This window comes from Mustela lutreola, chromosome 2 (assembly GCF_030435805.1).
Source record: "Mustela lutreola isolate mMusLut2 chromosome 2, mMusLut2.pri, whole genome shotgun sequence".
NCBI classification, from domain to species: Eukaryota; Metazoa; Chordata; class Mammalia; order Carnivora; family Mustelidae; genus Mustela; species Mustela lutreola.
In genome coordinates this window covers 32709033-32730745 of record NC_081291.1, presented here as the reverse complement: position 1 = coordinate 32730745, position 21713 = coordinate 32709033, and the positions used below count along the sequence as shown (strand labels likewise).

Sequence of the window (21713 nt, the reverse complement as noted above, 5' to 3'; positions counted from 1 at the left end):
TACGCCAGTTCGGAAACAGAGTTGTCTCTGATCCTCGTACCTCTCTCTATGGTGATTGGGATGATTAAATGAGACAGTGCAGGTCTTAGAGCAGTTCCTGGCCCATGGATGAACGTGAGAATGCTAGAGTGTGCCTTTTCTAGTTCTGCCTCTCCTTTTAGACTGTCCCTCTGATGCTATGATTACTGAATGGCTGTTTCCATCCACTCTCTTTCTCCCCCTTCCTATTAATGGATAGCTTGTTTGTACTGCTTATATATTGAACTGATTATCCCTATGGGCGGATTTGCTGTAAGTTCACCCATGTTCCTGTGTTTTCAGGTAGGCCTGTTTCTTCACCCTCCTGAAGCCCCTGTTTGAACCCACGCACCCAGGTCTTTTGAGTTCTGTCTGTTTCCCACAAATAAAGACATCCTTGACTCCCAGGGCTGTTTCCCTGTACCTGTCATCACTATCCAGTTAGCCACACTGCAAACCTGGGAGTTCTTCCTGAGTCTTCCTCCTCCTCTGTATCCCGCAGCTGATGCACTATTTCTCCCTCAAAAGAAGTATGTCTTAAATCCACCAACTTCCCCCACCCCAACCCTCTGCATCCTCTTCAGAATCACCATCGCCAGGGTGCCTGGATGGCTCGGCCGATTAAGTGTCTGACTCTTGTATTGGCTCAGATCATGGTCTCAGGGTTGTGAGATCAAGCCCTAGGTTAGGTTCTGCACTGAGCCTGGACCCTGCTTAAAATTCTCTCTCTCCCTCACTGTCTGTCCCTCCCCCTTCTCTTTTCCTCTAGGAAAAAAAAAGAATCACCATCTCCTCTTGCCTGGACCTGTGCAGTAGCTTCCTACTGTCATATTGTCTCCATTCTTGCTGTATTCCCATCCAATGTCCACTCAGCAGTCAGGGTAGAATTTTTGCAGCAAATATCAGACCATATTTGCCCAGATTTAAAACTCAGTAGTGATATTCCAAATCCAAGTATACGATTATGACCTGTGAGTTCTGTGTGGTCTGGCCCTGGGGGAAGCCTCGGGAGCCCTCCTGCAACCACTGCAGCTGGCTTCCCCCAGAGCACTCCTCTCCGTTGCCAAGCGGGCGTTTATTTTTGTCAACACACGGTCAGTGTTGGTCCCCGTCACTGGCCTGGAAGCTCCATGAGGGTGGGGCACGGTCAGCTTTGCCTATCACTGTGTTGCCAGCCCTTCACATAGATCTTTAAACTTAGTAGGCACTCATGTGTTTATTGAGTGAACAAAGGAATTCATCCCAAGTTCAAATTTAATTTGAAATTATTCAAATTAAATTTGTTATCTGTCAAGGTTAAGTTTCTAAATATTAAAATTAGTCCATTAACAGTAGAGATTTTTCTGTATGCAAGTCATTAGACCACTGGTTTGTAGGAGTATTTCAAGGAGCTTCATTCTATTTTTTTAAAAAGATTTTATCTATAAATTTGAGAGAGAGAGAGCACAAAGCACTGGGGAGGGGCAGATAGAGAAGGAGAAGCTGACTCCCTACTGAGCAGGGAGCCCGATGGGGGGCTCGATCCCAAGACTCTGTGATCATGACTGAAATGGAAGATGGACGCTTAACCAAGGTGCCCCTAGGAGCTTCATTCTAAAAACCTTCCAGAATTAGGTCCCAAGGCTTTATAGACATGAAAGTGCTGTAGGTTGAAAGATGGTTATTTTTGTTCTGGTATGAATATTTAAATTGATCTCCTTCCTTCTACACTGTGTAGTCTATTAAGATTTCCAGGGGCCCCTGGGTGGCACAGTCAGTTGAGCGTCCGACTCTCCGTTTCATCTCAGGTCTTGATCTCTGGATTGTGAGATCGAGCCTCACATCAGGCTCCACGCTCAGCATAGAATCTGCTTAAGACTTTCTCTCCCTTTCCCTCTGCTGCCCTTCCCCCCACTTCCCTCTCACAAATAAATAAGTAAATAACTCTTTAAAAAAAAAAAAAATTTCAGAATGACAACTCCAAATCGTAATACTCTCATAAGACAGAGCTCAAAGGCAGCCAGCAATGTTTCCATTTCCTGAAGTAAAACAGTCACAGCCAAACCTATTAATATACATATTGCAAAATCATCTACTAGCTGCTATTGAAATGTTTGTAATGATTTGTGCTTATTAGAGTAAGATGTCTGGCACATTTATGAATGATAGAACTTTGAACATGCTTGGTAATAGCAGTTGGATTAATATTCGGCTCCGTGTTTTACAGGGCGCTATTTATCTATGAGGTACAAAAGGGCACTTCGGTAATTTTCGTTAACAAAATCACAGAGTTAGTGAGGGAAATGAGAAATATTGAATAGAAGGAAATGACACTTGAAATCTGTTTTCATTGCATTTTCACATTTTGTTCTTCATTCTTAAACTCATTTCCCTCTAAAAGTCAAGAACGTTATATTGGGAAATAATGTGTCTTGAAAACCTGAGCCAGCAGGCGTATGATCCAAGTGGTAATGACTTCTGTAATCGCTAATGAGGCAAATGGACGTAGAATGTCTCAGTGCACTCACTGGGGCCAGCCTCTTGCCTGTTCCGCAAGAAGCTGTCATATCAAATTTTTGTCCTGACTCCATGGGCACTTTGATTCCTAAACCTTTTTGAGAAACCTAATCTGAAATCAAAGTCAAGTTTCTTAGATGTGGTCAGACAAGGTCACATTTAAAACAGTTCAGTGAACTTGCAGATCAAAGTTGAAAGGTAATGCCTCCCTCCCCAAATTGGCACAGACTTACCTGCACGCTTACCTTTCAGTTTCTAGCGTGGCTTTTTCACCTCCTTCCCCAACCGACTGGGAAAATGAGAGTTTATCCTCTGAAAAATGGTCAAAGAGTTCCTTTAAATCATTTAATTAGGAAATTGGACACAGTTGTATTTTGGAAATGTACCTTTATCCAAATCAGTGTATCACAAGGCATTTTGTTGAAGAAATATCTTGATCAGAGATTGCGTAAAGTGAGATGTGCAACAGGAATCCTTACAAATTCATAGTGGGACTTAAAATCAGAATTTCGTGGTAATTTCTGGTTCATTGGCTTTATTTTTTGCCCGAAGGGTCAGGATTTGCCCACACTCTTGGGTGACCCAAAATGCTATGCAGGATTGCTGCTGTAAGGCTACAGACATTTTTCCCCCTAAGGCCACCTTCTTGCCATGCGGAACCTTGAGATATTACCTAAAATGGCTCTAGAAAAGGGGGGATGATGACTCGTGTTAGATATGATCTTAACATCTCACTACTCAGGTTTTTATCAAACTCCATGTGATTTAAAAAACAAAAACAAAAAACCACAACAACAACCTTGCCATTGCTTTATATTTCAGTGTTCTGTCTCTTGTGGTCGAGGGCATAAGCAACGAAATGTTTACTGCATGGCAAAGGATGGAAGCCATTTAGAAAGTGATTACTGTAAACACCTTGCTAAGCCAAATGGGCTCAGAAAGTGCAGAGGAGGACGATGCCCCAAATGGAAGGCTGGCGCCTGGAGTCAGGTGAGCGATGCTTCTCTGCTACGACTGCTTCCCTCTTCCCTCCGCCACGTGGTGTCGGCTGTGTTTCTCTGCACAGTTCCGGTTTTGCAGAGGGGAGCTTGGGGCCGACGGGGAAGGGGACACTCCTTATGTGAGCGCGCTTGCTAGCTGGGAGACCTGGGGCCTGTGGATTCAGCCCTTGGTGCCTTGCGGAATGCCTCCAGCAGGATGGTTGTTGAGGATGAATTCCAAGTAGTAGTGCTTGTAGGTGTCAGCCCTCTGGCCCAGAGTGGCCCTTCAGGATGCCTTCGCTGATGGCGTGTTTTAGTCCCCTCTACCACTTCAATAACCACGAACTCAGACTGCTGTAAACTTGACTCTGCTCACCTGGCAGGAACTGGGTCAGGATCGAGATGCTTACAGCATGGACTGCCACTATGAAGGATTAGTGACTAGGTCTCTGCCCCCTTTGCTTCTGCACAACAGAGGTGGGGGACAGAAGGAGGAGCGCTCTCGCATTTTCTAGCTACGTGACCTTGGGTGATCTGTTTAACCTTCCCAAGCCTACTTCATAGAGCTCTTGTGAGGATTTAATGCCATAATGAATGCCGAGTGCTTAGTTCAGAGGTCTTAAATCTAAGAGGCCCTCAAGAGAAATATTTTCTTTGGATGAATGTGATGTGTCTCTCGGACGGGGAAAGAAGGGGGTGGTAAGTTCCCAAGAAAGCAATTACAGTCACACTCCACTAATTCTAAACATTTGGTAATCTAGACAGGAGCTGGGTGAGAGAATTTCCCTATTGTATTTAGCCAGGAACTTTTCAGAAGCTTCTGTTTACCTATAAACAACTGATGTGTGAACCGAAGCAGCCTGGAGGCTGATCTCTTCCTGCCTCACTCGCCCATCCTCTCAGCCTGGTTGAAGGTGCTTGCTTAACAATAATAAGGTGCGGTTTTGTATATTCTGTCTTTCATACTGCTCTTCCTCTCCGTTGCTTGGCCTCTTTGTGCTTTCACTGAAATTGTGGTTCTCCAGTGCAGCCGAGAATTACCAGGGCTTTTAAGAATCAATAGAAAAGTAGGTTCCAAGTTGGAAGGTTCCAGATTTGGTTCTTTCAGAGCCTGCATCCTGAGTCCCCGGAGCCTCAGAGAAGCTCCGGACGGCTGTGTTAACGTGGGGAGGAGTCGGGGATTCTCCATCTTGCCATGACTAATGGAAAATTCCTCTAGAAATGTGAATTTTTTCTTAAATGCTCTGAGCTGGCATCATTGTCCCACATGGCGTTCCTCCCCACCCCTGCCTTACTCCCCTTCACAGAAATGCAAGACACGTCTTGCATCATTCCCTAGAAGAGTAGCCTCATCCTTCTTAAGGTCTCTCTCATGATGATCCTGTGTTCTTGTTTCTGTTTTAATTCAACAGTCAAAGCTTCAGGGTCCAACCAAAGCGAGTTCTTCCTCTGACTTCCCTAAGCGATCAGATTTCAAGGCAGTGTTTCGTATGGGTCATCCTTAATGGCTTGTCTAAGTGACTGCGGTCATCTGTAACTCCCAGCCCTCTTATTTGGAGAGCTATTCAATTCATGTATAAGCCCGCAGCTAACATTATTGAAGATACGGCACTAATTAGCTTGTCCTCTTGTAGACTTTCATGCTCTGTTGCTCTTCTTTATGTTCCTTGGCCTCTACTTATCTATTTGCATCATGCCCTGAATATTAAGTTTGCAGCATGAAAATGATGCTCATTTTATAGGCCAATTTATTCAATATAGAGACGATGAAAAGAATCTTTCACTCTTTATTGGTAAACACAGTGAGTTTTAATCCAATATTCTGGGATCTTGTTGGGAAGTCTAAAATTGCTTACAAAGCTGGGATGATTAGGTTTGAACACTGGCAGGGTGGTTTGTTTGTTTTTTTTTTTTTTTGAACATAAGGTAATAGGATTATCAGAATGCCTCCCTAGAAAAGACTGCACCTGTTCAAAATGATTGCCTAAAACAGTCTAGTCACCTTTGTAGAAAATGCAAGTAAACACAGTTATGTAATGGTCTGTGGCCAGCTTTGTAATGCCCTGATTTGATTTGTAGAAATGAATTATAAAAGCAGGCAAAACAAGGTGCTACATGGGAAAAATCTGATTTATGCGATTTAGAAGTATGCCTGAAAATAATCAGATGCAGTGGTTAATGGAGATAGACAGTCTGCATGGTTAAAGATTATTGGCTTACTAATGATCCATTGGTAAACACAAATAACCCTGAGGCAGTGATATTGAAGCAAGAGCAATGATTATCCATTTGCAACAATGTTGAGAAGATTTTATCTCTATCTGGTCCTTCTGTTTTCTGCTGATACAACATTCTAGTCGTCATCTATTCCAGGTAGGAAGAAGAATTAGGGCCATTTCTCATCACGTCGAAATGTCTGAGGATAATAGGACGTATAGAATATTAGGCTGTGTTGATTTTCATAGTCTCACCCTCGAAATTGGTGCTTTAAGATTTAATGTGGAATGTTTCATTTCTACATCTTTTGAAAATCTTGAATTTGTCAAGGAAATCTTTCCAATAAAAGGAAAGCTTATTTTGGAAAACATCCTCACTAAAATTTTAAAGCATTTTTTTTTTTTTAGAAGTTCCACATTCAATTTGTTGAGATGCTTTGGATCAAGAGATAAGGGATGCCCATGAAATTTTAAGTCAAAAATCGGCATCACATTCTTGATTCAGTTTTGATAAATGCAAAGGCTTTGGAGTCCCATGATTATAGAACCATTGCAGAATAAAAATTGTTTAATCCATTCGTATAGAAAGGTTTAAAAAAAAAATGAAGGTCAGAAATCAAAAGAATGAATGATCAGATTAGAATAAAAGTACCACTTTTATGTCATTGCTTGTCGATCATGAATTCACTCGGTCGATTCATTTCTCGGTCTTAAGGTACATGTCTTTTTCACACTTGAAACCCTGTATGCTCAGAACAGATCTAACAACCAATGGAATGCCATGATTTAATTAAAATAGCCCTTCTTTCCCTTAGTGATGCAAAACACAATGCTTTGTCTTGCCATTGGTCGTGTCTTCAATCGAGGGAAATGATTAAATTTTAAAAACCCTTCAGTGCTAATACCAAAATGGGAGCTGGCGAATTGCGTGATGAATCCACCAGCCGTTTTCGGTTAGAACTTTTCTTGTAAATTACAGCTTGGTTGTAAGCGTCTGATTCTGAACTATTCTGCTAATGTTTCATGCAGAAACATGGCAAATGTGTAGCTGGTGTCCTTTGAGAAATCAAGGAAACCATATGCACATTATGCACATAGTCAGTGATGAGAAAGAGAGTCGCTTGTGTACTCTCCATTATTTCGTTTGTATTTGAACTGTAAGCATTGATGTTGAATTGTTTGAATACAGGCCTCTCACCCACACTCTTGCTGACGTAGTATAGAAGACTGCATCCTATTAGCACCATATTTTAAAACTGGAAGCCAAATTCTAATCCAGAGTAGCCATGGCCCATTGCCTAGGGCAGAAGTCACTTTGACTGCTTTGTGTTTTTGTCTTTGCTGGAGTTGATTATCTCTGTTGTTTGCCATCTTTGTGCAGGGTCTCTCTAAAAGACTTATTAGGAAGTATAAAAGATACATTCTGTCAAATGCTTAGCATGCAGTTCAGCTCTCAGGGGTGATTTTATACTCTCTGGACACTTGGCAATGTCTAGAGACAGAACTGGTTGTCACAAGTGGGTGGAGGAGGGGAGACATGACTGCCATTAAATGGATAGAGCCCAGGGAAGCTGCTAAACTTCCTACAGTGGCTGTAGGACAGCTCCAAACAATAAAGAATTATTAGGTGGAGAAACCCTAGTATGGAGTCTGGCACATGGTAAGTGCTAAGTTAAAAGGTCACTATTATTGTTGGGACTCTTATTATTTATTAGAGTTGGTTCATATAGTTGTTTCTCAAGCTAGTCCCTCCTCTAAATAACATCACCACCATAATTTCAACAGTAATACTGGGAAAAAGTATGTAAAATACTTTCCAGTTTTCAAGTATATATATATGATTCCCCACACATCAGAAGTTACAAAGAGATTCTTTTTATCTGTGGAGATAAACATTGAAGTCCCCCTATAAGTTGGGGATTCTGCAGGGCAGGGAGGACAGAGAGATGAAACATAGTTCCCAGTTCAGTAGTTCAGAACTAAAAACATCTCCTTTCAAACCTGCACATTCCATGGTGGAATGATGGCAGGGGGAAACCCATTAACAGAGACTGCTCAACCTTTTTCCAGTAGGCACTAAATAGAAGATGTACTAGCACAGGAAGCATTGAGCACACACACATGCACACATCACCACATCCTCACCATGGCCAGGGTCATGCAGAGGTCTCTCTAATGCTCCCTGATTTATTCATGGGCTTTCCATACAAACCTCAGAGAATTCACCAAGCAAGCATGGCCAGCTCTGTGTGCAAATTGTTGCCTCCCTTGAGACAGCACAGGAAGAAAGTCCAACACAGAGAACTAACTAACTCTGACTCAGTGTACTTGCTTTTGAACAAAGATGACGGTAGATAGGGTATTCGGAAAGGCAAACTTTAGACTTTATGTGCACTTAAGTCATGGCAAAACTTTCCTTCTTTCCAAGCTGGCTTTGACATTATAAAAATAACAATTTTTAGCCTATCACTAAAACTTTCTGTGTCTTTATTTGCCTTTTGAGAAATTGTTGAACACTGGAGGAAGTGATTTTTGGTTAATGTTGGGTACTTACGGCTCTTAATACATTGCCTTCATTGAACCATAAGTAAATTACTCAGTAACACGAGCATCAAAAAGAGGTCTCATTTATTTAGAGCTTGAAGAGTACAGACTCTGAAAGTCTTTAATGTTTGTTCCTTTTTCTTTAGGTTATTAAAACGTTGTGAGATTTTGAATATATATCAGCCCTATGCTGTGCTCAAACTTGTCTACCTAATTAGTCTTTCTTTATATTTCCATTTCAATACACTCTTCTGGGAGTGTCTAGAGATATTCGTGTGTGTGTGTGTGTGTGTGTGTGTGTGTATACATATATATGTATATCCAAAGGGTTTTTTAGTTGTTGGTGTTTGTTGTCGATGATGATGATGTTGGAACCTCTCTGTCATTCACGTAGTGACTCCCCCAAGTTACAGTTCATTCATTTCTAGGGTAATCAATGGGAATATGAAACATGTAGCTCCCATGAGCATTAAATGGTCAATCTCTGTAGACAAGGCCATCACTTGTCTTTAGGAACCCTCCCATTCCACCCAGGACATAATGACTTTAAAAGTCTGGTTTCTTCTGGGTCACAGACTCATTCAATCCAATTAATACAATTAAACCCAAACAATAGTAGCTGTGTTGCCTCAAAATATTTCCTTCTCTTCAGCTAGCTTTGATGTGAACGTTCAAGCTCTTGCCCAGCATAGACCCATCGGAAATGATATGATTTCCCGAGCTGCTCTCTAAAGAGTATCAGCTCTTTTCTCAAAACCTGAAATGAAAATAAAATTACTATTCAGCAGAATCTATTGGGTGTGCTTCTCGCTAGTAAATTCCCATTAACCTCAGAGCGAGACAAATCCTGCTGCAGGTTAATTGGACAAGGATGCTTTTCTAATTGAAAAGATCGTGATTCTATTCTTTAAGACTTCATCTCAGAAATGCAGCTGTAATGTACGTTAAGTTTGTTTTCTCAATGCCAGACAAATTAATGGAGGCCAAGCTATCGCAAAAACTTGGTAACAATTTTAAATGGCTCAGTATAATAATATACTGTTCTTTCCAAGCAAATGTTGCCTGTAGTTTCTGTCAAAACCTTAATAAAGACAATAATTCTTGGCCTGCCCATAAGTAAGATTATGAAACCCAACAATGAGGAAACCATTAAAAAATTAATTTAAAGGAAAGTTAATTGCAGACTTAATATGGTGTTTTGCAACTTGGTCAACAAAATGTTTAGCCTGATTAACAGTATTTTTCAAGGGTTGGAAACATGATGCCCGCCCAAGGAAATGGTTTTTCCTTGTCAGCTTTTATTCTCCATATACGTATCCATCTAAGGTTGTAAATAGGCTTTAATACTTCTGTGAATTCAGTAGTTTAAAAAAAAAAAAAAATTCCTTTGTCTCCGGAAATAGGAGCAAGGAAAGGAAGCGATGGAGAAAATAATTCTACTTATAAGGCCCTAAAAGCTTTCGTGATTTACTCTCCCTGGGTTATACTTTTAATCTGCCAAGAAATTCTTCTTGTACAACGGCACTGTCTCCAATTTTCAAGAACTTCCAGTCCTCTGGGATAGAAATCATTTGGGGTTTTTATTTCACATGGCAGCACTATTTATTTCAAGATTGGTATTAAATGTTTTATAATCATCTTTCCCAGCCTCATTCAGTCTCCAAGAGTTTGGGTAACTTTAGAGATTCCCCAAGACTCGAATACATATCTAACTCACCAGCTCTGAACCACAGTTAAGTTTGCAGATTTAAGATATTATCTTGGGTCCCTTTCATTGGAAATTAGAAAGCTTTGTAATAGTGGTGAAAGTCATTAGATTAGGAGTGCATTCCCCATGCCTGTGACCCTTCTCCACCCCTGTCACACACACACACACACACACACACACACACACACTCACACACTCACACATACTCCCCACCCCACCCCCACCAAATGACCCAAAGCTCCCACTTACACGGTCTTTCTTCTTAGTGCTCCGTATCCTGCGGCCAAGGCACACGGCGGAGAAGTGTAGGCTGTCAGATGGGAGCTCACAAAATAGCCAGAGAGTCCGACTGCAACCCGTATACCAGACCGGAGTCGGAGCACGTCTGCCAAGCCCCGCCGTGTCCTCGCTATGCTTGGAGGGCAGAGGAATGGCAAGAAGTAAGTAGAGCCATGAAGTGGGCACCTGCCAGGCGTTTCGCTCAGCCCCTTGCAATCACCACATCCTTTACCCTGAAATGACTTCAAGCACGGTGACAAGGCTGGCTCTTTCCCAGAAGGTTTGCTGTCAGACGGCGAGCAGTTCGCTCCGACCAGGGTGGGAGAGCTCCTCCTTTTTATGCAGTTCCTACGTCTGTGTTCTTGAATGTTCCAAGTCGGGCTGCCTCCAGAAACACTGTATCAGGCCTTGGGCCAAATGCATACAGCTATCTTCCACAAAAGGAGGGGGAGATAGAAGACATATTTTCGATACATATATCCCAACTTGGGCATCCCGTATTAGTTCCACCAGCCACAAGGCAGACTCCAGGTAGGACCTGCTCTGCGTGTGTCTCCTTTTGTGACTTTGACTGTCAAGTCCAAGACAGACACTCTTGTGAATCCCTGGTTAATTAGTGAAGCATTTCCAACATTTAAAAAAAAAAATTGATGGAATCTGAAAAACAGCTCAGTGGATGCAGGGATAGACCTGTTTTTCTCCCTCTCCAAGTTAATGTTTAGTTAAAGAAAACACTGTGTGTCCCTGGAGAAAAGTCTGGCTAGAGAAGGTAAGACTCTGGAGGAAGAGGGAAGGTCTGGTTCCAGAAGAGAACACGTTGTAGAAAGAGGGGAAAGAGTATAAGAAAGCAAAACGGAGTCTTCTGACTTTGGAATGAAACAAAAAGTACACGCTGTCAGCGCTTTAGTGATATGAATAATAAGGAATTTCCCACCAAGAATGGATTTTAGAAGAGGGAGAAACCGTAGCGGGTTCAGTGCTCTGAACTTTATGCTCATCCCCTTGCTAGGCAAAATGGGTGTCACTATTATCAGCCCACTTTGCGGCCAAGGAAACTGAGTTCTGAGAACCAGTGTCATCTGTCCCAGCGTCACATGCCCAGCAAGTAGAAGGAGTAAGACTTGATTCTAAATGTAAACCATTCTGAGATACTACCACTGCAGTTTTTTAAAAAAATTGGCACAAGTGTTCCTAGCAATACCACCTTGGTTTTTTTTCCAGGTGTATAGAGATATAATTGGCATATAATATTGTATTTATTTTAGGTGAAAACATGATGATTTGATATATGTATCTATTATAGAATAATTACCATGGTATGTTTTTAATAAGTGTTATAGTTAAATTTTCTCACCTCACATAGTTACAGGTTTTGTTTTTTGTTTTTTGTTTTTCCTGGTGATGAGAAATGTTAAGATCTACTCTCTTGGCAACTTTCAAATGTATGATACAGTACTGTTAACTATAGCCACCCTGTGTATATTAGATTCCCAGGACTTATTTCTGTTATAGCTGGAAATTTGTATCTTTTGACCCCCTTCACCCAGTCACCTAGCCCTTGCCCATCCCCTCCGGCCACTCTGATCTGTTCTCTCTATCTACTTGAGGGCACTGTGCTGAGGGACATCAGTCAGACAGAGAACGACAAATACTGTATGGTGTCAATTATATACGGAATCTTAAAACAATCAATTTCTGGACTCTCTATTCTGTTTCATTGATCTAGATGTTCTTTTTTAATGCCAATACCATTCTGTTTTAATCACTATAATTTTATAATATGGTTTGAAATAGGGAGCGTGATGCCTGGGCTTTGTTCTTCCTTCTCAAGATTGCTTTAGCTCTTCCAGGCCTTTTGTGGTCCCGTACAAATTTTAGGATGGTTCCTTTTATTTCTGTGAAAAATGCCTTTGGAATGCTGATAAGGATTACATTAAATCTGTAGATTGCTTTGGGTAATGGGGGCATTTTCACAATACTAATTCTTCCATGAGCACAGAATTTCTTCTCATTTATTTGTGTCATTTTCAGTTTCTTTTATCAGTGTTCCAGAGCTCTCAATGTATAGGTCTTACACCTCCTGGGTTCAATTTATCCATGAGTGTTTTATGCTTTTTGATGCAATTGTGAATGGAATTGTGTTCTTACAACTGCATTGCTAACCCATGTGGGGATCAGCCTTCTGCCCCGTCCTTCCCTCTCCCTCACCCCTCCTAATGGATTGGATCCATTTGCAGGCATTCACTTCTTCTGTCTCTTCAACTTTTTGCTTGTTTTCTTTCTATATGTTTTTTTACCTCCACCAGACAGTATTGTGGAGGAATGGCTAAAGTAGTTCAATTTCAAATTAATTTCACTTGAGCCACACAAGTTATTGGGAGCCCCAGGGGCTGTGGAATTCTGCAGACCTGGTTCATATCCCAGGACTGGGACTTGTTAGCCATGTGACTTAGAACAAGGATTCTTGATTTTTTTGGATCCTAGGGTTTGCCATGTGTAGAATGGGGATAATAATGATGATGATGCAGAGTTGCTCTGAGGAATTTAGCAATGACAGAGTGATTTGGGGATTGGTAATATCAGATACGGAAGGAAGACAAGGCTCCCTGATCTCTGTCTCCCTCAATGTTACCTCTATATTCTTTTTGTAGTCTTGTTTCAGACCCACCACTGCTGGCTTTCTCCCTCTCCCTCTTCATCTGGTGCCACACTCCACCCTGTGTAACACTTCCAAGGAACAAAAAGTAAGAGAGTGTTCCGAAATGAATCTAAGCTGACTGCTCAAGCTTTAGCCAACTTTTGAAAATGCTAGAGCCAATCGAGGAAATACAAGCTCCATTTACAATTCCTTCTGAATTCCAAAGAGTGGAAACCTTGCCAAGTATGCACTGAGGAAGTCCCTTCTCTGATCTTACAAAACAGGCCTAGAAGTGTGCATCTTTGCATGTTCTATGCAGATGGATCCTTTAAAAACATTCCTCAAATATTGCTAGCAAGCAGAACACCTACGCAGATGGCCTGACCTGTGGCCATACTTAAAAGTGAAAGGTTAACCATTCTCATAAAGACAAAAGAATCTTTAGGCACTGAGTAAAGCAGATTCTAATAGTTCTTCTGCAACCACGCTTTCTCCCCTGCCTGAACCGGAAGTGCAAAGTTTGAGAAAGGTGGACCTGGGTGGTAAGAGAGGGTAGAACACTAGCGGGCGCCCTCACTTGATATTGAATTGGCAAAGTGAGGCCCAGGGCAGCTGGAGAAGGGACAAGACCCATCAAAAAGCCTATGTAAAACATGCTGGGTTCCCTTTTAGAATGTCCTCACAGCAATTAAGCCTAGAGTGAGTGTTGGTAGCGACTGGATCCTAAGTCTTGATTACCTGTGGGCAGTTCCTGTTTGTGTCTGGCAAAGTCCTGGTATAATTATTCACTGTGCCTAATTTCATGATCAAAGGTATCCTTGTTGGGACGCCTGGGTGGCTCAGTTGGTTAAGCAGCTGCCTTCGGCTCAGGTCATGATCCCAGCATATCGAGTCCCACATCAGGCTCCTTGCTCGGCGGGGAGCCTGCTTCTCCCTCTGCCTCTGCCTGCCATTCTGTCTGCCTGTGCTCGCTCTCTCCCCCCACCCTCTCTCTGATAAATAAATAAAATCTTAAAAAAAAAAAAAAAAAGGTATCCTTGTTAAAAAGCACACTTGAGTAGAACGGCACCCTTCAGACCTTCCTCAGTCACAGCACTCAGCCTCCTCTCTTCCTCCTACCTCTGCACCTACCCATTCCCTCTGCTACCATCTTTCCTGACACCTACCTTGAGCAGACGTGTGTCTTGACTTTCTTACCCTCCATGAGTGACACCTTGAGCTGGTGTCAGTGAGGATGCCAAGGCCCAGCCTCAGAGCTGAGGCCCACTGGATGCGATGTGCTGGAGACCTCCTACACCAATACAGGAAGTACTCTTCTTAGCAGTCCTTGGCAAGCATTTCAGAGCTCTTGTTTGCTTTTTGAGTGTGCATTTTTCTCTTTTGCTTCCCTCCTGTGAATTATTAAAACCCACTTATTTGTTAGCAAGATGTATTTCATGCTGAGCACATAGTAAACAGTGGCCTCCTCATTTTGAGAAATAATCCAGGTGTCCACTGTGGTGAGCACAAGGTCTGCACACCCATGATAGCATAATCATCAGGATGTTTTATGCAGTCACACAGTTGCACAGGTTGTGCACTGCACAATTCAAGAGCTACCATTCCCATAGGTTACAATATGAGTTCCATCCTCCAGACTTATATAGGGTGGTGGCCAGTCCTGATAATAAAAATATCTTATTGTTTATTAAGCTACAGGCCAAGTACTGTGTTGAATATTTTTATGTGGAGGACTTCATTTAACATTGCCATAACTCTCTAATGAAGTAATTAAAATTTCATCCTCACTTAAAAATGAGGAAATTTGAGGCTTAGATAGGTTAATTCATCCAAGTTCATGCATTTAGTAAGTAATAAGACTGGAATTTGAAGCCTGGAAGCCTGATTCTGGAACACATGCTCTGAATTTTATATTCTGTTGCCTCTAATGTCAACATTCATCTACATTGAATTATCTTATTTCCTTTTTAATGGCTTGTCTAGGCTCTTACTGAAAAGTTGGCATAAAGTACAATTCTCTTGACTGGGTGAGCCTCTCACATCCTTCAAACAATTAAATTCCTGGTCCCCTTGGTTGACAATAAGTCCTGTTGTTGGGGCAGTCTTGATGGGATGCAGCAGCTCAGGGGACCTCCTTCATTCATTGTGAGGCCTGGTGCCTGAGCAGCAGGGAAGGGGCATCAGTGTGCCTTAGTGATACTGTAAAAGTAGAGCTTGGGCTTGTAGATGGATGGCAAATAATTGGAGAAGAGAAAAATGCTGTATCCAGACATAAATGTTGGGCTTTTAATATCACCTGCCAACTTTGGGCAATTTATTTGACTTCCCCATGCTCAGTTTTGCTCACTTTAGAAATATAATGCTCATGAGGCAATAGTCATTTGAAAATTACTGTCATAAATGATTTACTTATTCATTGCATTATAATCTGACATATAAGCTTATTTATAGCAGCAGAGGTCTTTAATCAAATTTGTATTGTGAGCATGTGGGTTACATGTCTCCCAGCATTAAGGAGTAAATCTCCCAGGACTGGCAAGTATTCTTCCTTTCACCTTTACCCTAACTATTCTCTTGCCCCTAGTGCCTCTGCATCACAACGAAGCTGCCCTACTCCTTCCCTTACTTTGGTCACCTTTGCCTATTCTTCAGACCTCACCTAAGATGTCACTTCTCAGAAGCCCTTGCAGATCACATCTCCTCACCAATAACTGAGTCAGATGGCTCTCCTCTGAGTGCTCACAGCACCTGGAAAGACTGTGCTTGAGCAGTCAGCATCTTGAACGGTGGTGGCCTGATTTCGTTGTCTACTTTATCACCCATTTGAGGTCAGAGAGTTTGTTCACTAGAGTTCTCCCCAGCATTTAGCACAGTACCTAGAGCACTAAAAACACTTCTTGAATAAATGAACCTATGAATGAACCAGAAGGACAAAAAAAGGTAGGAGGAAGAAAAAAAGGAAGGAAGGAGGGAGGGAAAAAGAAAGACATTATAGAGCAATACATTTCCTAACCCCTTAGAATCATGATCTTCTCAAAGGTCTTTTAAAACAGCCAAGCAAACTGTTTTTCCTGTAAGAACAGATCCTTTATTTTCTTGCCACATTGCCACAGACAAGCTGTGCTCAGATATGTCCGGCCTTCGCAGAACTGCCCACCCTGTGGCTGTTTGGCCCAGTGCAGAGACTTGGACCACTCTCATACATATTTGGATTCCAAAGGTTTTTATTGAGATCAGCTGTAGAATGAGTCCCAAGTTTACCTCCTCAGCTCAGAAAAGTTAGAAAAGAGCAGTGGGCCTTTGGTCAGTTAGTGACAAACATTTTACAAAGTTTCCAATAGGGAGTGATGAGGTTTGGGTGTGTGTACAAGCACCAGACATTGACCCTCTGATGCTCCTTCCCTCATTAATTTACTCAAGAAATCATTATCCAGCACCTGCAAAGAGCTGGGCTCTAGGCCTCAGGGATGCAACAGAGACTCTGACACTGCTGGGCTGGAATCGATGGGCTCACGGAGGAGAGACAGAAAACAAGCGCACAGACACGTTCTGTGAAATTGCCAAATGTCAACAACAGTGCAGGCACAGAAAGAGGCAGGGTGCCGAGATAGAGACGAAGAATGACAGGCCAGTCCTACCTTCCCTCAGGTGGGTGGTTGGAGGGGGAGGGCAGGAGGAGGCGATTCCTGATAGAATGAAGAGGACAGAGCCCAGCACGGCAGGAGCAGACAGAAGGCCGAAATGAAATTGGACCTACAGCAGCGCCCAAGCTAGGACGTGACCTGGCGGCCAGGCAAGGGTTCAGGTTTTCTCTCAAACCATGGGGGAGATTAACAAGCCCCTTCTTGACCTGGTCTCTGCCCATCTTCCGAAATCCCCATCGCAGTTGGAACTTGTCACCTCCCCCAGCTGCTGTGGCCGTTCCCATGCCCTGTCGCCCCGTGACATTCACCTCTGGCCTCCAGGCGCACTGAGACCCTCCTGCCAATGTCCCCTTCTCCTCCTTGCCTGCTTAACCCATCTCCTCAGTCACTCGTCCTCCTCATCCTCTGGTGCTTGGGTACCCCGTTCAGCACTGGGTGTATTCTGGATGCTGGTCCTTCTTCTTTCTTGCTGTCAGAGTTGTGGAAGACCCTGGCGGCTTCTTTAGCCATGATGCTCCGTTATGAAACCCATGTCTGCTCCTACAGCCATACGAGGCAGCCCTAAGTGTTGAACACCAGTGCTCACAAAGTAGCCAGCTGTCCTGCTTTGTGGACCACTGGGTGGGAGTAGCAGCCATCTGAGTGTCATAACAGAGAGAGCACGTGGATAGGAAGATGTCAGACTGTAGCCCAGGGCCCAACATAGAACTTGGCCCCAGGCAACTATTGGTTGGATGGGCGAGTAACTTTCAAGGTATCAGATGTCTTCACGCTTATTATTTCTGCTTTTTTCCCCTGCAAATATACTGATGAGGACAAGGATGTCCATATTCCATGTACCTAACTTTAAAATGAGCTATGAGAAAGAACCTATTGGTCATTTGAAGAACTGCTTTTTCTTTTTTTAATTCAAAGCATTGTTAGATAAACTGACTTATAATTGCTGTTCCTTAGGACATAAAAACTCTACGTAGCACACACAGAACCCTGTGCTGTCAGGGCCCTGATTTGTTCTGTGACTCTTCTGTCCACACACTAGCTCATGGTGGTTGTCTCGCACTAGAAATGGCACTACAGATTATATTATCCGTGAAGAAAATCAGCAGTCTGAAAAGGTAGAGCTTGTGACAACGGGAAGTGATTTTTTTTCTACCCATGATTAGGACATCTCACAGAAAAAGTGTAAAGCAACTTCATGACCATTTCTTAGGAAGGACAGTTTCTACCCATTGCATTAAATGACCCTTTTTAGACCATCACCCTCTGGTCGACCTATCCGGCTAAATAAAATAGTACCTTAAAAGTTTATTTTAGGTCTTCTCTGCTCTCAGATTTGGACAGGCCTTTTCCTCCTGTTAATTTCAGCACATTTTAAAGGCATATGTAGCGTTCAGGACAATGAGCAAGCTACCCGACTTAGCCTGGCCTCCATGACCACTGACTTTCTGAATTCCAGTGTGTCCTCAAATTCAAGGAGGCCGGTGGTGTTACTTATACACTTGGTATATAGTTTTTTTGTTTTGTTTCATTTTTTGTTTTTCTCAATGCTGCACGGAGAATGGAGGAAAACTTTGGAAGTTAAAATGAGGCTAGCTGAACTTTCTGGCTGTTTTTAGAACATTCTAAGTCATATTCTAGGACAGAGGAGAGTAGTTCTTTTTTTTTTTTTTTTTTTTTTTTAAATTTTTTTTTAAAGATTTTATTTATTTATTTGACAGAGAGAAATCACAAGTAGATGGAGAGGCAGGCAGAGAGAGAGAGAGAGGGAAGCAGGCTCCCTGCCGAGCAGAGAGCCCGATGCGGGACTCGATCCCAGGACTCTGAGATCATGACCTGAGCCGAAGGCAGCGGCTTAACCCACTGAGCCACCCAGGCGCCCGAGGAGAGTAGTTCTTAATCCTGAGTTGGGGGTTGGGCAGTAATATTCCCAAAAGCTGATGAAATGCAGCAGCTTGGATGGGTTGGCTTTCTACTCACCAGCCCCTGTACTCAAGTCAGGACCCCAGGAGAAGAACCTTGCCAGGTAGGTAACCTTCACAGCTGCTGTTGACTAATTCCAAAGCACTGGACAAGTCACTCATTCACTTAGCTTAATTTTTCTTAAAGTTATGTTCACAATGAGGTTCCCCAACTCCCTTTTCCACTGTTGGTAAGAGAGTTTTTATGCTAGTTAACCTTTCTTAAAGACCAAGGCAGAAGCACTTAAAAAGCAAACAGGGGTCTAGGAAACTTTGCATTTCTGCTTTAAAGTGTTACTTATTGACACAGACTGTGGCCCTGGGGATGGGTGGAAAGGAGAGCATGCCGAAAGGTTTAGTCCCATTTGGGCTGCTCAGTCATCGGGATCCGAGTCTCCTAGGTCCTGCTTTTCTAAGAAATTACTTTTTCTATGGGCAGTTAAGTATTTCTTTTGCATTTATCTATACATCACAGATTAACCACACTTTTGTTTTGTTTTTTAGCATCCAGTGGGTCTGTAACTCCTTCAGCTTTTTTTTTTTTAATAAATAAACAGAAGTGTCCTCACTTCACAATAGTGCCCAGCATACTCCAGAGGCCCAGGAAACCCCAGGCAAGGGTTGAATTAGGTGTCTTGGGAGTGATTTGCTTCTCCTTGCTAATGCCACAGAGCTTTCAATTTATATTTGTACCCCCAGAAAAATTCGAATGACTCCACACCCTAGACCCTGCAGTTTGTATCCAAGTAACAGAAACAGCGAGTTAAATCTGCAGATTGGAAAGGCTACCAGGACATATCACATAGTCCTTTTACTTCCTAAAACTACAAAGTGGCTTACAAAAGACACGGGGTACATCACATGACCCAGCACTTGTACACCTGGGTAGACTCAAGAGAACTGAAATCCAGTGTTTGAACTTAGACACGAATGTGCGTGGTGGCATCATTCACAAGAGCTGAAAGATGGGAACAATCCAGTGTCCAGTACCATTTGAAGGGACAAGATGTGGTATAGCCACACACAGATGATTATTTGATCAGAGAAAGGAATGAAACCCTGATACCCACTACAACATGGGTGAACCTTGCAAACATCAGGCGAAATGAAGAAGCCAGTCATAAAAGGCTGCGTGTTGTAGGATTCCCTTTATGCCCTTTGGCATCCCTTTATGGCCTTCCAAAAAGGCAAACCCATAGAGACAGAGAGCAGGTGGTGGTTGCTACAAACTGGTGGTTGAGGAAGTCAGTACTGACTTTTAAATGGGTATGAGGTCTCCTTTTGGAGTGATGAAAATGTTCTGCAACAACATAGTGATGGTGATTGTACAACATTACAGATGATTAAATGCCACTGAATTATCCACTTTAAAATGGTTGCGATGGTAAATGTTACATGTATTTTAATACCAAAAAAAAAAAAAAAGAAGAAGAAGAAGAAGAAGAAAAGAAAAAGAAAGAAAGGCATGGGGTATCTGGAAAGACATTTCTGAGTCAGACTGGATCCCAAACTGAAATGCCTTCAGGATGAGATGGGTAATAAAGAGAAGGATGTGTGACAGAAGACAAAGACAGGTTCGGGGGGGGGGGGGGGCGGGTTCTGTGGATCTCCCAAATACTAAAAAGAGAAAGTTTCAAAGATACCATGCTAACGATAGCTCTCAGTTGTTGGTGCGTTAGGTAAGGCTGAGGGAAAACAGAGTGTGTGGTGCTTGTGTGAAGGAAACAGGAGGCCCCTCCCTGGCTTAGCTCACTGTGGTTTCCAAGGTAGTTTAGAGTCTTCAAATGCTGAGTGACACAGATGCTTTAGATTGGATAGGCTTTGAGAAACCTTTAGCAACACAGATAACGAGGCTAAACTTCAAAGGGAGTTTGCCGTTGGTTAAAGAGAAAAGATAAAGAACTTGCGGGCAACACAGAGATAGTCCTAGAACAGAACTTGCCGCTTGCTCTATATTCCTGACTTAGTTTATGGGCATAAAAACGAGTGTCCCATCTACCTCACAAATAGATGTTTGATCTGGAACAGGGCATGTAGGCTAAGTCCCAGTTTCTCCACTTGAAAAATGGAGATCACAGGACTTGCTAAATCTCATTACCTACCCGTCTACATCCTCTTTGTCTGTCTTTGCTCCTAAAATATAAGCTGCTCTCTGAGAGCAGGGACTGTGCTGTGCATGTCCATTCTTTTTGTCCCAGGACCCATCCCGGGCCTGACACTGGGAACTTGGTGAATATTTCCTGAGTGAACAAGGGATGAGAGGTCCATCCTGGAGAAGAAAAGGCAATCGGGGGTCCCAACAAAGCAAAGTATGACTTGGGAGAACTGAAACTTGTCCTTCATGCTCCTCTGGAATGTACAACTAGGACAAAAGGTTGCAGTCTGCAGAGTGATATGTTTAATAGTAAGATGAAATGGGCCGTCGGACGGTGACAGCTTCCCTGGCTCTAGAGATGTTTAGCAACAGTGTGATAACCACTTTGCTGAAAGTTTTAAAGAGATTCCATATTTGAGTGAGTAATCAAGCATCAAGGTCCTTTCCACACCTAATCCATTCATTCATGCTTTCATTCTTTCAGTCCAGTAGCCACTTACCAAACACCTATCACTGTGCCTAGAACAGTGTTGGGGGTAAGGGGATAAAGCAGTGAGTTCTCTGATCATTCCTGCCCTCAAAGGCCTCACAGTCCTAGTGGGTGTACAGACGGGAAAATAAATCTCTCCAATAACAGCATACAATAAACCATTTATTACTTTTCCATATCAACACTGTCTTGTCTGTCATGAACAGTGCACCAAGACGTGCGGCGAAGGCTCCAGGTACCGCAAGGTGCTGTGCGTGGATGCAGAAAAAGGCAGCGAGGTTCACGGCATGCACTGTGACATGAGCAAGAGGCCGGCAGACCGCGAGAGCTGTACTTTGCAGCCCTGCGAGTATGTCTGGATCACAGGAGAATGGTCAGAGGTACGTCCCTGAGATTTTGTAACCACCTTTAGGTCAGCGACACCTGAGAGCAGCAGAGGGACCAGGGCAGGAATGGGGAAGACTGGGACCCACCTGCCAGTTCTACCTTCTGGGGCCAGAGCCCCCCATATGCAAAGTGGGACAGCACCTGAGATTGTCTCTCAGTTCCCCTCAATTCTGTGACTCGCCATGACATCCTCTTGGTAAGATAAAGGAGGAGAACTAGGACAGGGCCTGAAAGTTCATTTGATACTTGTGGGTGTCTGA

General features: G+C 42.9%; 1 protein-coding gene and 1 long non-coding RNA gene across 11 annotated transcripts in view; one reads left to right on the top strand and one right to left on the bottom strand.

The window, feature by feature from the left end:
• LOC131824102 (uncharacterized) overlaps positions 1 to 10352 on the bottom strand; it is a 35350-nt gene extending 24998 nt beyond the window's left edge. For 4 of the 6 annotated variants that reach the window (XR_009350748.1, XR_009350751.1, XR_009350752.1 and 1 more), the window contains exons 1-2: positions 10212 to 10352; positions 2748 to 2826 (exon numbers count right to left, since the gene is read on the bottom strand). This is a non-coding gene — a long non-coding RNA (uncharacterized LOC131824102). The remainder of the gene's footprint in view (positions 1 to 2747; positions 2827 to 10211) is intronic. The other 2 variants (XR_009350750.1, XR_009350749.1) reach the window with 1 other exon arrangement.
• The window catches only part of ADAMTS9 (ADAM metallopeptidase with thrombospondin type 1 motif 9), a 164176-nt gene that overhangs the window by 109288 nt on the left and 33175 nt on the right, over positions 1 to 21713 (top strand). For 2 of the 5 annotated variants that reach the window (XM_059161430.1, XM_059161431.1), the window contains exons 29-31: positions 3337 to 3504; positions 10229 to 10402; positions 21273 to 21446. In XM_059161430.1, coding sequence (XP_059017413.1) covers positions 3337 to 3504; positions 10229 to 10402; positions 21273 to 21446 — 516 coding nt within the window. The remainder of the gene's footprint in view (positions 1 to 3336; positions 3505 to 10228; positions 10403 to 21272; positions 21447 to 21713) is intronic. The other 3 variants (XM_059161432.1, XM_059161433.1, XM_059161434.1) reach the window with 3 other exon arrangements.